This window comes from Scomber scombrus, chromosome 18 (genome assembly GCF_963691925.1).
Source record: "Scomber scombrus chromosome 18, fScoSco1.1, whole genome shotgun sequence".
Taxonomy (NCBI): domain Eukaryota; kingdom Metazoa; phylum Chordata; class Actinopteri; order Scombriformes; family Scombridae; genus Scomber; species Scomber scombrus.
The window spans coordinates 9,504,811-9,521,038 of NC_084987.1; the positions used below are offsets into that span (position 1 = coordinate 9,504,811).

The 16,228-nt window shown below is 37.5% G+C and overlaps 2 protein-coding genes across 2 annotated transcripts; one reads left to right on the forward strand and one right to left on the reverse strand.

Annotated features, from left to right (window-relative positions):
- Nucleotides 1–688: 688 nt before the first annotated feature.
- Nucleotides 689–5,760, reverse strand: nudt1 (nudix (nucleoside diphosphate linked moiety X)-type motif 1). Its single transcript, XM_062439215.1, has 4 exons — nt 5,576–5,760; nt 5,307–5,458; nt 3,097–3,242; nt 689–875 (listed from the first exon to the last, which is right to left on the reverse strand). Exons 2-4 carry the CDS (start codon nt 5,456–5,458, stop codon nt 703–705), a joined length of 471 nt encoding a protein of 156 aa, XP_062295199.1. The 5' UTR covers nt 5,576–5,760; the 3' UTR covers nt 689–702.
- A 999-nt stretch (nt 5,761–6,759) lies between these two features.
- mrm2 (mitochondrial rRNA methyltransferase 2) lies at nt 6,760–9,415 on the forward strand. The gene is made up of 2 exons (XM_062438535.1): nt 6,760–7,052; nt 8,982–9,415. Exons 1-2 carry the CDS (start codon nt 6,764–6,766, stop codon nt 9,413–9,415), a joined length of 723 nt encoding a protein of 240 aa, XP_062294519.1. The 5' UTR covers nt 6,760–6,763.
- The last annotated feature ends 6,813 nt before the right edge of the window (nt 9,416–16,228 follow it).

Below are 16,228 nucleotides of genomic sequence, written 5' to 3' on the forward strand. Positions count from 1 at the left end.
ATCATGTGTATCAGGTCAGATATCTGAATGTTAAATTCCTTTTCAATCTCTTATCAGACTTTCCACTTTTCAGACATTTGGCATGAAAACAATGTACATTGATTTTCTGAGGGTTTATCAAATGGACAAATATCTGGGCTCACGTTTTAGACATTACCTCACAAATTGTCACCAACTGATATCAAATATGCTGAACTGACAGTGTTGAAATGGTTTTATTGAGGCACGTACATCTCAACAGATACTTTATGATAATACAGTATAAAACATTTGTTTTGGCAAAAAGTATTGGGAATCAATTTAACTTGCACAGAACATGACACTCAATAAAACTGTTGTTGTACATATTGTAAATACTTTATTAAAAAATTAAATCCTTGCTGAATTGTTTTAAATCAGTTATCCAGAAAATAAAAATGCAGAACTGAAAAAATGTCAGTGTGCTGCTGCCTTGATTTCTTACAAAAGGTGTAATCAGGAAAGAATAACAGCAAAATATCTAAAGAACAAATAAAAAATAAAATATATACAAAAAAAAGTTTAATCCTGATATTTTACAGTATATCTACATGGCTATCATGGTTCTGTTTAGTCCTCAGCGTCTTTGCTTTTCCTCTCACAAACAAGACTGAATGACGAACATTTAACAGCGATATCTCCAACGTTGAAAGAAGACATTTGAAAGGCGGAACCAGTCAGACCTCACAGCTTCTCCACCTCCTCCAGTTTGTGGCTGAGGATCACGTCATGACCCTGAAACTTGAAATAGCCCATAAATTTCTTCTTCTGGAGCATCAGGGGGAACCACATGCTGTCATCTGCCCACATTTGACTGAAGGGGATTTTGTCAATTTCAAACCACTGAGGTCTCATTTCTAAAAAAAACAAAACAGGAAGTGAAATGAATTACTAGACATCAAAAAAACAAAAATAACGTTTTGATCATCTGCCTTGACGTAACAGGAGAATGCAAGAACCTGAGTGTATCACTTATTATTTTTCTGCCACTTCTGACCCATCTCAGTTACTTCTCAGTGCACAGTGCTATTATTATTAAATCAATTCAAGCTGCATTATGACTTGTTTTGTATATATGGAGGCATCATTTTGTTCTTTACTAGGAGAAATATCAGCATTTCTGCCTGTGAGAAATTACGAGTGCATACAGTACGGTGCAAAAGTTTTAGGCACTTTAGATGTTTAGATTCTTATCCATAATGCAATACCATCTGGGTGGTGTCGGGTCCCAAATTCATTCTACAGCACGACACCGACCCCTAAACTTACAGCTGGAGTCATAAAGAACCATCTTCATCGACGGGAAGAACAAGGAGTGCTGCAGCAGATGGTTTGGCCCCCACAGAGCCCTGATCTTAACGTTATAGAGTTGGTCTGGGATTATATAAAGAGACTGAAGTAACTGACACAGCCTGAATCCAACTGCGGCAAATCCTCCAAAAATACTTGGAACAACCTATATGCCAGGTACTTTGAAAAAAAGTAAGTCTATTGAGGTTTACTGCACTTTACTAGACGTTGATTGATATTCTTGGCATTATTTTGACACTAGTGCCTGAAACTTTTGCACAGTATTGGACATCTTTGACGAAATTTAGTCTCTCCTCAAAACCAAAACAATCTCATTTGTATTTTTGTCTCACAAGTGATGCAAATTTTACCCATCCTGTCCCGCTTGAATTGCCCAGACTGCTTTTTAGCCTGATTCCACACCTTTGAATTGCTGCCAATGTCTCCGATTTGTTCAGCAATTGAAACAGTTCAGTGCCACTTTTTTTCCCTTTCACTAACTTCAGGACATTTCATTCAAGCTTTTTCTCCTCTTATCTCTTCACCCTCTGGCTGTTTCACTTCTCTTACCCTCCAGACTTTTCAATGCTGATGCTCTCTGACTTCTCTTTGAGCTGCGGTTTGCTGTGTGCGTCTCAGGACTTCCCCCAATTGACCTTGACTAAATTCTCAGGAATAACAGATCGGTTCTCTGCATTCCTTCTGTCGAGTGCCTCCTGTCCCCTTTGTGTATTTACAGTCCTTTAAAGTTGGTTTGTTAAGAGCACACATAGAAATTCTTCCCTTTCATTAATATGCTGTGGTTGCTCGCAGTCATGTCTGAGAAAAAGTTAGCACATTCCCAGATAATGGTTTGAATCTTAGAGGGAGAGTATTATGGTCTATCTTACTTTAAAAGTGATATTCGTAAACATAAACTATTCATTTAGCTGTTATACCGTAAGATTCTCACATGGCTTCATTATTTAAACGTTAAGGACGAACCTAAACTATAATTATCATGTAGTCTGAGATGGTATTGAGGTAGATTATTTATAAGGAAGTCAAGATTAAGAGGAACCAAAAGAGAAAAATTTCATGGGATTACAGGGGCTTTTCCACTTTTTATTTTTTTGAGATAATCTTCTACAAAAATACGTAGTTCCTCTCCATCTCCAAAGAGCGTGACCATTTTATTTTTGTACCTCTCTTTCTTCAGTAACTCTTTTAAAGGTAATGCTACCCAATGCCACCATCTGTCCAACCTCTTGCGGTCTGGAAGGAGATAAAGAAACATTTCATTTCAGACTTCCAGAAAGAAAAACTGTTTCTTTCCCAGGGCTGCAGTACTACTAAACAAAAGCGTCTCTACCCCTATCCCATCACTCCCCAGTGTGCAATAACTGGAGCAAGTCCAGTACTTTTATATACTTTTTTAATGCACTACGCGTACCTCAGTGGGCAATAACTGGAGCACAGGCCCAGTACTTTAATAAACTTTATACTTCATGTATTTTATGTAACAGTCTAACATTTTTTAATGTCTTTAAATCAGTGTTTATGTCCCTTTACCCTTTACTTTATTTTATTCTGTTACATATGCTGTACAATGACAATAAAGCTCCATCTATCTATGTAAATGATGTGAAAACGTCAGTTTCTTTTGAGGCTTCATTTTATGTTGCATATTGTTAGATAGTGATAGATATAAAACACTAGCAACACTTTTCAATGATCCTTTTAACAATACCCATTTTTCTTTTCTTCACACTTCATTGTGGTGCAGTGAAACTCATTTTTTCCTCATACCCTCTGATTCTGTTGGTTGTCCATTATAAGTGTCAGCTCTGAAAACATGGACGTCGAGCAGCTCCGTCTCTCCGACAAATTCAAACTTGATATTCCCGATCTTCTCGAGGGCATCCACCGTGAGACCACTTTCTTCGTGCAGCTCTCTAAAAATGAAAACATCACATACATATTTGATAATGCATATACCACGGTACACTTCACACAGACGCTGAAAGATGAACAGATGGTAAAGTAATATGATATAAGTGTTTTCCAGACACAAGGTTTATTCTGAGCCATTTGCTGAGGAAGACCGTGGGATGCAATTGAAAGCATTCAAGATCAGTTTGCAGTTGATTCTCATGCTCAGTGCCGTCTGGTTCCCACTCTTACTTCCTTCAGGGATGACCCCTGAACATGTATTCTGAAAGTGTGGGAAACACTGTTATCCTTGCTGTTTAAACTGTTACTTTTACACCTACAACGGTAAGTCCTATTCCTTCTCATTCTTATACAAAAAAGCAACGGTAACTAACAGTAAAACACTGAAAAAGCATATTATATTTCAATCTTGTATCTTAGACATCTAATACTAAATGAATAGTCGACTTTCTCCTCAGTATAGATAAAAACATTTGAGGTAATAGCAAGAACTCTTTCCCCTCATTGTTTTATCAAGCTAATAGCAGTCAAACAGCCATCACCACCTGAAGTATTTTTACCAACACACAGAGCTCCAACACTGAGGACTGTCTGGCTGCCCTGAGAGCTTTTCTTCCAAAATATTCTTTACACATAGCAGGTTTGTTTTTCACGTTAAAGTGAAAACATCTTGGGACTGGGCCTGTTTTTCCCTCGGGGTTTCCTTCCTTTAGCTTTAGAGCAAACTTCCTGCTGATGACTGATCAAACCCTCAACATTCATTTATTCTGTAGAACTTACAAACTACACAGACTCACATATTCAATTAGCTGGTCTTTTTTAATTTTATTTACTGTTTACTATCCTCCTCTTTATATTTGAACATTATACTGTAATTACCTGTGGTGTTATATTAATATTTACACACTGTTTGATCCCAACAGCTGCTTCACAGCTTTGGGAATGTTGTTTTTTATTAATGCGTGTTAGCAACACAAAAATGTGATAGCATGCCTTGTGAAGCTGGAAAAGGATTGCAAAGTAAAACACATTTTTATGTAACTTTCTTTTTTTCCTTAAGCAAAGTATTTATAGTTAATACATACTTCTGCATTCAGTTCCCTACCTTATACTGTGTAATATTATACTGTGAGCTTATTGTTACACACCCTTTACTCATTAACGTATCACTATATTGTACTTGAACCAGTTTTTAATAAAGACCTGATCTGTAATAACAAACATGTAACTGAAATAACACTGACTGACCCTAATCTATTGGCAGTGGTGCAAAGCAACTAAGTCCACTCACTCTGGTAATGTACGTAAGTATCATTTTTAAGTATTTGTACTTTACTTCCAGTTAGTATTTAGTTAGCAACTTCATACTTCTAATCCACTAGATTTATTTGACAGCTTTAGTTACTTTTCTAAAGTTTGTGCACAATGGATAATATAACAAGGTTTTAAAATACAACCTAGTGTTAAAAATGAATCCACTTACAAAAAGCAGTGTGTAGTCGGGGTCACATTTCAAATGTGTTAACAGCTCCACCAAATAGTGATTTTTCCCTATAAACTTCTCACGTGGTTTCATTTCAATACATGTTCAAATGATCCAATATTTCACCAAAAATCCAACATTAGGGAAAAAGTCAGATTTGTGTATCAGAACTTTGTTTTTTCTTCTTTCCTCCCCCATTAATCATCTCACCACCCCCTAAATGTATCTGCTGACCCTTTGGAGGGGCCTGACCCTAGGTTGGGAACCACTGGACTAAACTAGCCAGTTGTCTATCAAGTAGTTGAAACTAGCTCCACCTCCAGCAGCTACAACAGTAACATGCTGCTTTCACACTGATGCTTCAGTATTAATGATGTAATATAATAACATATAAATCAGAGGGACCAAACAAATACTAGTACTTTAATACTTGAGGTACATTTTGCTGCTAATACCTATGTACTTTTACCAAAGTACAGCATCTAAATACTTCTTCCACCTCTGTCTACTGGCCACAGATAGTTCACATACTAAAATACAACCCATACATAAGAATAAGATGAAGGGTTTCAGATGAATTTACCTTCTTGCAGCATCTTCAATAGTTTCTCCAGGTTGAACTTTGCCCCCAAACCCATTCCACTTCCCAGCCCCAAATCCCCTCTTCTTCATACCCAGCAGCACTCTGCCTGGTTGGACCACCAGCACCAAGGTGAGCAGCTTGGAGCTCAACATCTCACCTGGAGGAGGGAAATAGAGGCCCACTTAAAAACACACTACAGGCTAAAAACCGCTACAAGTAACATGAGCTTCCACCTCCACAGTCTGAGCACAGTCAACACTACGTTAAACCTCACCTGTTTAGTGTGTGACCTGTTAAAAAAGACAAATACTGAATAATAAGAAGGTATTTATTGGGTGCACGCGGCACAAAACTAGTTGACTTTAATGTTGAATGACTCCCGCGTGCAACACTGCAGACGTCCTTGCGTGATGCGCTGATAATATAACAATATGGATTGATTAAATCATGTCAACTCAACCCACGAGCTCTATCCATTGCTTTAAAGATCTGCTCTAATGTGTTACCCCGAAACAGGATCGGCTAGAAACATGACCAAAGTGTTCCTTCATATAACATACACAAATGTTAAGATATGTCACAGTTTCCGGTGTTTTGACCAAATTTTTATTTATTTAACTATCTTTGCCACCACATAAATAATTACGAGATTTGTTGATAGGGTCTCAATATATCAATTATTTTTATATATTTAGTTATGTACAAAAATCTAACTGAAACTTGATACTGGAATGTAAAGGCATTTTTGTTTTATTTGTATTAGATGTATTTATTCATTAGTTTATCTATGTAACTGGTTGATTTATTTGTTTACTGTATATTGTTACTGTAACCTTGCTGTTTTAATTAATGTATATTTCTTGGGAAATGCATAATCAGTATTGCCACAAGAAATTGTATGAGTATACTAAAATAGTAACACTATTCATGTATAACCTTTTTACCAGGAGATTTTACAAAGTGCCTTACACTTAAGCTGATCTAAAACTTAATAAAAGATAAGAAACAATTAAATATAAAATGCAGGAAATAAACAGATACAGACATTTAAAAAAAAAAGAAGATCAGTATTTAAAAAAAAAGGTATAAACACAAGGCATAAATGGTACTGAAATGAACAACAACATTATTGCTGAGTGACTTACAAGAAGTGCCTGATTTCATTTTCTTAAGTGTAGGGCAAGCAGGGCTTTGATTGCAGTTGTCTTGATGTGATGTCACTTGATGAATGCATGAAACACAGTTACCATTATTTAATTGTTTTAATCTTTGTGATATTTCCTGATCTGAAAGAAAGTGTGCATCCCACATAGGAACTATTGATGTCAGTGTTTTCCAGTGAGGAGGACATATTTAAGCATTACACACAAAGTCTTTCCTTAACCAATGGTGAGTTGTGTTTTCCACGCATGCGCAGATGACCACGCGTTGCCCATGACCCTGCTAGGTTAAAAACAATGTGGTGCTTCTCTCAGCAGAGGAGGTTTATCCATTCCTCTTTATGTCTCCTGAAGAAGATGAAGGGCAAGACACCCGCAGAGCAGCGCTGGCTGCAGCGGCAGCTCCGTGACCCGTACGTCAAAGCCTCTCACGCATTAAACTTTCGGTGCAGAAGCGCCTTCAAGCTGCTGGAGATAGATGACAAGTTCAGGGTGTTACAGCCCGGATACAGTGTGGTGGACTGCGGAGCTGCGCCTGGAGCCTGGAGCCAGGTGGCAGTCCAGAGGGTCAACTCAGCCGGGACAGGTGAGAGGAGAGACGGGTATAGATGCAGATAATCATGTAGGACCAATCTGCATAAGGACTAAATTAGGGTTTATTTACCCACAAAGCTTAGTCAAAAGTCAAAAACATGTTATTTTACTTTGCCCTTTACAGTAGAATTATTTTTTTTTGTATCAATCAATCTTGTGATCAATACTGGCATTACTTTGAACTTAAAAAATAAAGATTTGTAGAGTACTTTGAGCTTGAAATATTATCAGAAAAAAAGATTTTGCAAGAAAGGTTAGTGATAGAGGTTATTATGGACATCATCATTGTAATAAATGGACAGTTTTTAATACATGTGACTCAATACCTCAGTTAAAAAAAAACACAAGTTTGTGTTTGTCATGAGTTTTGTTTATTTCCATCAGTATCAGCCTATGATACATGATACTGTGTGATGTTTTGGTACTACTAGGGCTGAATTTTGGAAAAATTATGTTGAGTAATATTGCCATGACGATACAATTTATCAATAGTTTACCATCACAGAATGTAAGTAAATCAGAAAATAGTCACATTTGAGAAGCTGCAATTAGAGATTTTTTTAGATTATTTTTCGATCATCATAATTGGAAACAAATGTTCAGTTGATTGACAAATTGTTGCAGCTCTAGATAAACTGTTGTATAGATCAGCAAAAGACTTAATTTTGCAAATTTCATTTCCCTTCAGTTAGCCTCTAAACTTTGTGCAAATACACTCACTGCATGACTCAGAAAGTCACAGCAATGTTCTGCAGTTTTATAATATCTGAGTCATAAAACATAATGTGAAGTGTTTTTATGTAGCAGATGTCACAGCTGATGCCACCTGTTTAAAACCTCTTTCTAGTCCTGTATTCTTTACCTACAGTAACTACAAACTGGATTTTTTAAAACACAGAGTTTCAGATGGTTTTTTCTACCTTTCAGACAGCCAGTTTTTTTCACTATAGTATGAAAATCGACACACAGACACTTTTACTTTGCTTCGGTGAGGGAATTAATCTCAATTATAAATCATGTCTGCATTTGTTCTTGTCAGACTTAGTTAATGTTATTTAGGAATGAAGCAGATTGATTTGCAGAGTCTGCACTGTGTTAACAAGCAACACAACCCAACACAAGTTTGACAAAAGTAGAATCAGATGTGATTTTGATGGATTACTAGTCTGGAGAACTTTTAAAATGTTCGCTAGTTGATTTTTCATACTAATTAAGTGAAACCAGTGGCTGCTCAGAAGACAGGAAATTAACCAAAGAAGTTTGGCTAAACAAATGCAATACACTAGTGTAGAAATGTGTGTATTAGTATCTCCTTAAAAGTGAAACAATATGTAAGCAGTCAACAGATTAAAAAACACTAAAAGTGCTTTAAGTTGGCAACTAAACCACCAGTAATGAATTCAGCCCTTTACCAGTTTCCCAGGCTGGCTGTTTGTTTTATCTGCAAATACTAAATTCAGCAATCCAAAACTGAACTACATTAATTTATTACATACATATACATGTAGATTTAAAATCAGCCATGACCACGTACCACTCTGATAGCAGTGTTTAATTAATAATCTGTATGCCTCACTGTGTGGAAGAGACTGGGATCATTCTTTGATGTGTAAAGCAATATCAGGCTCGGCTTAAACATTCCTATCATAACTTTGTAAAACAAAATGAAACAAATTAATACAGAGATATAAATTTAATGAATTCTTATTTAGTAAAATAATGGTATGTGATGCCATATTGGCTCATTGTCACCCATACCTGATCCAACTATTTGAGTCAGTATCAGACTGATATCGGAGTATTCTGATGATAAAGATATGGCATGATACTTAAATGGTACTGTTATTTATCATCACCTGAAGGAACTTGGTGAGATTATTGATGCTAGATGAATCAATGGAAATCTTTTCTTTCATTGTAGATTCAGAGCTACCACGTGGTACAGTCGTTGGCATTGATCTGCTGCACATACCACCTCTGGACGGTGCCCACTTCCTGTCCAATCACGATGTCGCTGACCCTGCCACACATGCCAAGGTGCTTGAACTGCTCCCCAGTGGTCAGGCTCACATCATCCTGAGCGACATGGCGCCCAATGCCAGCGGTTTCCGAGACATGGACCATGAGAAACTGATCACTTTGTGTTTGACTTTGATAGACTTGGCGGGGAAGATTTTACAGCCAGGGGGCTCTCTGGTCTGTAAATACTGGGATGGGATCCTCACTCAGAAACTGCAGCAGAAACTCTCGAGTGTGTTTGGTAGTGTTCGGACTTTGAAGCCAAATGCCAGCAGGAAGGACTCAGCTGAGAAATATTTCCTTGCTAGAATGTACAGAAAGCCAATAAAATCATAGTTGCTGCCTTTTATTTGTCTAATTTGTATTCTAAAATCAACACTTTTGTCAAGATAGATGTCTTCTTGAGCTTCACAAAAGTGTCTTTGATGAGGCTGAACATGAAGGAGAGGCTCACTTAATAGCTTTCATCAAAAGGTGGCACTGTTGAGGCATCAGTGATGCTCACTTGCTGAAGGCACAGACACATCACATACTGATGGTGTTTGATTTTTATCCCCGCAAACTTCAACACAGTAGCAGACCTGAATCACTAATGTGTAAACCTATGCAAGAATCATCAGTGTGATATTCCTCAAGAGCCCAATGCTGAGGTTTCTGTCAAGTTGTTGTTTGCCCCACAGTGTTAGTTCTACATACTCAGTTTGGTATTTGCTTTGTTACGGAAAGTCATTTACCAGTACCGCTTATGCTAATAATCTGCACTGCCAGCCATGTAGAAATATGTAATCATTCTCTCATTGAAATCAAATGCATACGAGTCACATAGCAGCATGACTAATGGGAAGTGGGATGATACTGAAGCTTGGCATACTGTGAGTGTTGTTGGGCTTTGCTCTCTGACAGCGGAGAGATGTCCATTTCCTGCAAAAATAATTTCAGCCCAGTGGACACATTTCCTTTTAAGATTCCTCCTTAAGACACACTGTCGAACACTTTGGAAAGTACCATTTATTTTGTTTGTTTCTGTCCGTATTTCATACTTATTCGATTCTGTTTTGAACATAGTTTGCAACTACTGGTGATAAAAGAAAATAACATTTCAGAGGAACATAAGGTAAGATGGATGAGTCGTACATTTGGTGTCACGAAAAAGTGTACAGGGGTCTGGTAACAGATCTTTGTCTATAATTTCATGCTCTCATTTGACTTGCAGTCAGTGACTCCATTCACAGATTAATAACAGGTCTGATAAGCAACAGTTGGAGGGTGTTGTGCAGCATGCATGCATATGGTTTATATGATTTGAAAATAACCTTTTGAGAAGAAGTAATTAGAGGTGAAGTAGATTAAATTAAATATTAAATTATTATGGATATCACTAATTATGTTTGTTAAGTTTACCAGCATGTTCCTTACAGTTGAATCAGAAAGTCTGAAATTAGATTATTCCAAAATTGATTTTTGAGGCCTGATCGTTCTACAACATGAAAATTGGAATCCTAATCGTGCCTGAATTTGCATTTATGGCAGGAAAAGGAAGAGATGGCTCACATGAATAAATTAATAAGGCTGCTATTTGGCCTTTCTGTCTCAGGAGAGATGAGTAATACAGTACGAACTGAAACATTCATGCCTCTTGGTAAAATTAACTGGATAGAAGGGGGACTGACCTCTAAAGATGATTGTTTGGAATGAATGGAAGCAGCCGTGCCTGTTGATGAAGCTGATAGTGAAAGATGTGAACAGATGACCAATTTTACTTCTCATTACTTGTTGATTATTCAGCCCTTTGCTATTTAGCTTTAAATTATTCTGAAATTACTTTGGGATTTATGTTAATTTCATTGGAGATGAGCGCTCTGGCTCAGGATGAATGATGATTCATTCACAGGTTAATTCATTCTTCTCTGGCCAGCTGCAGGTTCAGATGTAAATATTAGTGAAATTAAGAGAGAAAACAGTTGGAGAGCCACAAATTTCAAATTCAGATCCAACGCTAGATGCTGTAATCACTTCTATAATCAGCTGAGAATTGAAAACAAATCTGCCAACAAAAACTTCTTTGAACGGCTATAATTAGTTTTTAGTTGAGTATGTTTGAATGCACTATAATACTGTGACGTAATGTGGGATATCAAAAGTGACGCATACTAAAAAAAAACAACGGCTGTGATATGCTTGTATCCTGATCACCAATAACATATATAACCATATATCAATATTAGAGGTAAAACTCTTGAAACATCACTTATTTTCTCTTAGATTATGTCTAGAGTTGCTTATGGTCAAATTCTGACCATGATGGTAAGTATAATCTGCTGACACTTAATGTCACATTAATCAACTATTACCTGTGCATAAACACATAGTCTGGAGTTTTTTTCACAGGTGATCATGAATAAAATTGTGCTCACATGAGTGAGTTCTTAATAGATACATCTGCTTCCTCCAGTGCACCCTGACGTTATTTGCTCTGGGGGTGTCAGAGGCCTGCAGAAGACATAAGATTAGAGAAGCACTTGAACAGTATGCAATCAGAATTGATTTGTTCCACCGCCAGCATACTGCATCAGAAACTGTGTTGATGCTGGACTTTGGAGTGATTTAGAAAATGGCAGAGTGCCATCGTATTCACATGCAAACTAGATGTTTGTGATGTTTATGAAACGCAACAAAACTTTCCTTCTGTAAAAGAGGGAACGTTTCCTTTTTACATTTTGCTTGGCCTCATCATAAAAACAAACAGTCAGTCTAATATTAACATAGTGGAAGTCTCCAATTGACAGGAAATTAAAGAAATGGTAATATCATTCCTTACAATTGTGCCATTCATTCCCTTGGCTGACCTGAGTTGCCAAAACAAATTGCTCGTCTGACAACATTCATCATTCCCGGAGCCTGTCCCTGAATGTTAGCAGACTGAGCCAAACAGGCATTCACTGACACACAGTAATGACTACTATTATGATGATGATTTCATACCATCTTCACAGATAAATTAATCTGAAATCTCAGGACTGTATGTCAGCATCTTTTTTTTATTGGTAGCACTCAATTTATGATGTTGATGTTTTGGCAAGCCATTTGTCATTATGTTTCTTCAAGGTTGTGGGTGTTTAAATTGAAGTATACAATTAATATATTCACACCTGTTCAAACATGATATTGCAGCCACGGCACTCCATTGCATCTCATAACACAACATATTAAATTCTGTCAAAAACTTCCAGGTGTTTGTTTTTCTTCTTCTCTGGTGATATCATACAAAAGGACACATGTCAGTGAATAACCAAGCAATCTCCTCTTGATCTTTGCTTTTTCGAGGTTGCAGCAGTCCTGCAGAAAAATGTCAGAGACATTATTGCAAACAGGGTGAAGGATGGTTGTAGGAGGCAGGTTAAAGTGACAAGGGAAAAACAAAACACAGGCTACAGAACAAACAGAGCACAGGTTGCTCTCGGTGGCACCATTTTGCATCCACGTATCAACTGAGCCTGACATTTACAAGGACGATGTCTGCAGATGCAAACTGAAAGCTCATAACCTTATGTTGACATTCTTATTGCTAATGTGAATTTCCTCCAGGTGAGATGCATTTATCAAACTTTTAAGTTTTTAAGATAACATGGTTTTAGCCAAAGCCAAAACTTCTGCCAGGCACTGACAAATGATTTGTTTAAAGAAAAAAGGGAACACAAAAAGACTTAAAGGAGATATGTGGTGGAAACTGAGGCAGTGGAGAGGAGGATGAAGATTATATTGTCTTCTTAAAAATCTCAATACCATTTTTTGTGTTGTCTCCTTTGCATTTGCACACAAACACACCATTTCATTACGCTTTTTCTTCATTGATAAACTATATATAGCTTGTTGCAATGCTTTCTAGAGAAGGTCTAAGCTGATGAAACATTATGCCCCAAAGTGGCAGCTTCTTTTTTAAACCCTTGAGACATGAGTCTAGAGCTCATGAATAATAATGTTTCATTATCATCATCAGCTATCCTTTGAAGACCAGGAAGACCACTTATCAGTCTTAACACTTCAGACTCTATAATGGTTAGATCTTAACATTATTGTGTTTCCTATGAATCAGCTAATAAGTAGGTATGGATTTGCTTGTTTCCTCTTCTGCTACACCCTCTCTTTTCTTGTAAAGACAAGATCCATGTCTAATCTGTGCAAGCACAGATGATTCGCTGTGTTAAGATACAGATCATTTTACGTCATTTACAATCACAGCTTTTTGCAGTTTGTTAATGAAGAGGAGGGCAGTGAAGATTTTGGTCAGGGTCAACTCCAGAATCAAAAAACTCATTAGATAATGACTGTTCTGTTATTGGCATCAAACTGTGAAGCACTGCCATTTTGAAATAAGTAACTATATCTTGTTATGTGGGTCTAAAATTGCAATCTTTTCATCATCACCTCAGAAAAAACTGGTTATTATCTCTGGGATGATTTTGGTGGAACCACTGCAAAGAGGTGAAGTGACTCCTGATTAAGGGTCAAGTTGTTCAAATGAGAATCAAAATGTTTAAATAGTCTAATCAAAATTAGACTATTTCCCCCCCATCATTGGTGGAAATCTCAAATTTATTTCAGCAAAGTTGTAGATTTAGGTAGAATGTAAAAGCTACCGTACTGTCTTGTATAACTGCTCCATAGGCTGCTGTCTTGTTTCAAAGAAGCAAGGATCATTGTTTCATAGCAGTATCTTTAACACACTGTGCACTAACCTAAATGAAATCGAGTTTTAATTGGATCTTTATTTTTTCCCCCATTTAATTAACTTGTCATGATACAGGTGTGGTGGCTTTCTTCTGGGGATTGTGGAGCTGTTCTGCTTGCTGGTAAATAGAAAAAGTAAAGCTGCAACAGTCTATGAAGCCTAGGCAGAAGACAGATGAATCTTAATTCATGTAACTCTGCATATTGGACAGCCACAATAGTGGCTGATTTAAAAGAAAACCCTTTTACCTACTTACAAATACACTAATTCCCCCACCCATAAACTTCAACTTTACTGTTGAAAAATGTTCTGGTCATTGGGGCAGAATTACACTTGTGTCTTTTGGAAATCTGCTAGGCTATGGCAGTATAAATTAAGAATCTTTATCAAATTAAAGACTTTGAAGTAAAAAATCACCCACTTAGCATCTCAGGTAATGACTGGAACCTCTCCGGATTACTTAGAAAGTGAGAGTGGAGGCAGGGGAATCTTTTGGAGTGTGCTTGCTCATTAATCTTTCTAAAGATGCTGAAGGCAGGACTTGACGTGGTTGTACAGTGGGTGCCCCTTGGGTTCATGTCAGCACTGTATGGAGAACTGGTTGTACAACCAGAGGCGCTGCGTTGGGTTTTGTTTTTCTCAAGCAGAATGGGAGACAGATTGGACGAGCTGTCTGTGGGGCTCTCACAGTGCCCTAGTGGTTGTTATGGTTGACTTGTCTTATTCCTGGAAGGTGCAAAACTTCACCTATTGGGGGAGATGTCATTCTACTAGCAGTAGAGAAAGATAGCACTTTTTGCAGGGCATCTAACATTCTCTCAGAGCGGAAAGCAGCAGGAGGTTGATGAATGTGGGGGAAAAACATGTCCTCATTGTTATGCAAGAGGATTGAATTATACTTTTTTCCGGTTAAGAGTTTTGGTTGCTTCAAGCTGCTGCGTTCTAATATTCGTATAATTGACAAGGATCCTGTATTAACTTGGAAGACTTTTCAATTTCAAAATAGTGTGAATCATCAGTATCAGTGTCAACATAGAATAAACTATCATAACAAACATATCACTCATGCAGTGAGATTAAAAGGTTATAATCTAACTCATCTTTTGAGTTTTACTCACTTAATTAAACTATTTCCTGTGTATGCTTCTCTACAGCAGTGTCTCTAGGGAAAATTGTCAACTGGGAATTAAGAAAATCTTTTGTACGTGTGCAGTAATTGCTCTGGGATGTTTCTTGTTTTGCCTAATTGCCACAGGAACCTGTGAACAGTCTTTGAAGTGAACTATATGAAAATGTGTTAATGAGACACTCATCAGAATTTAAAGACCTTTATAGGGAAAAGGGAGAGAAGCTTCAAATTAGTTTTTCTATGTATTATAGTGTTGAAATACTTTGAAGACATATTATTCAAACACATCCATGTGAGAGGTATGAAAACAAGAAAAGAATCCTCTAAAAGATGGATGTTTGTGGCAAGCAAGGCCGAGTTGGGTTGTTGGTCAGGAGGCGGAGAGAGGTGAGGGGCAGCTTGATGAGACAACGACCAGCACCTGAGTCCCATTAACTCTCTATATCTGTCCCCATCCTTCTGCACAGTCATAACCTATTCCCACCGCCTCACCATATGGTGGCTTCATCTTTTTCTGTATGGGATTTATTTTATGAAAATAGTCTTTTGCTGCCGTCCTCTGCTTTTCATTTCATTTCAGGTTCAGGGGAGTCTCGGCAGGAGCCTACGTGTTGAAAACTTCTCTTTTGTGGCAGGACTTGCCTCCCTCTGCAGGGTCTCTTTGTTTCCAATTTTATTGTTCTGATTTTATTTCAGAAATGCTCTATCATCTATTTCCCTCAGCCTGCTGGTAAATGAATGGACATTTTTTGCCATGGCATGGTCCTTTGGTTTTGTGAAATGTAAGATTGGAAAAAAGAGAAAGCTCCAGCAAAAAGAAAGCATTTTGCCTGAGAAACAACTCTTTGGTATTGAGGGCCTGTTGTTCCTGTACATCTTTTCCCATGGGCATCACTGTAGTCTTGAGCTTGGCCAAGGTTTCTGAGAAGAGTGAATGCCAAACAATAAGGTGCCTATTATCAGGGCAGTTGAATATTAATTGCTGAATAGGACACAATTGAGCTCATTCTGTATCCTAATTGAAGAAGGCAAAGCACTGCATTGTTCACTTATGAATTGCAAGTCTACATCAGAGTTATGTTGGAGTCATCTCCTCCTTCCTTCACCAGTGGAAATGAGTGATCATGGCTAAAGATTGAGTAAAACATGCTATACAAATCTCTACGTGCCAAGTCAGATATGGGAACAGCCAGAAAAATCTGAGTATCCGAGTTGAAATTACAACTTGAACATTCTAATGTGGTGTAAGCCACCTTTACATTAAGACCATAACAGTAATACTTTAGGCTGT

Bases quoted from the DNA above. Each gene is read 5' to 3' on its own strand.
- nudt1 (XM_062439215.1), bottom strand. From the start codon at position 5,458: ATGTTGAGCTCCAAGCTGCTCACCTTGGTGCTGGTGGTCCAACCAGGC. The intron at 3,243-5,306 runs GTAAATTCATCT...TTTCATTTTTAG, and splicing joins ATTGAAGATGCTGCAAGAAG to AGAGCTGCACGAAGAAAGTG. The intron at 876-3,096 runs GTATGAGGAAAA...TGTTTTTTTTAG, and splicing joins ACAACCAACAGAATCAGAGG to AAATGAGACCTCAGTGGTTT.
- mrm2 (XM_062438535.1), top strand. From the start codon at position 6,764: ATGTGGTGCTTCTCTCAGCAGAGGAGGTTTATCCATTCCTCTTTATGT. The intron at 7,053-8,981 runs GTGAGAGGAGAG...CTTTCATTGTAG, and splicing joins GGTCAACTCAGCCGGGACAG to ATTCAGAGCTACCACGTGGT.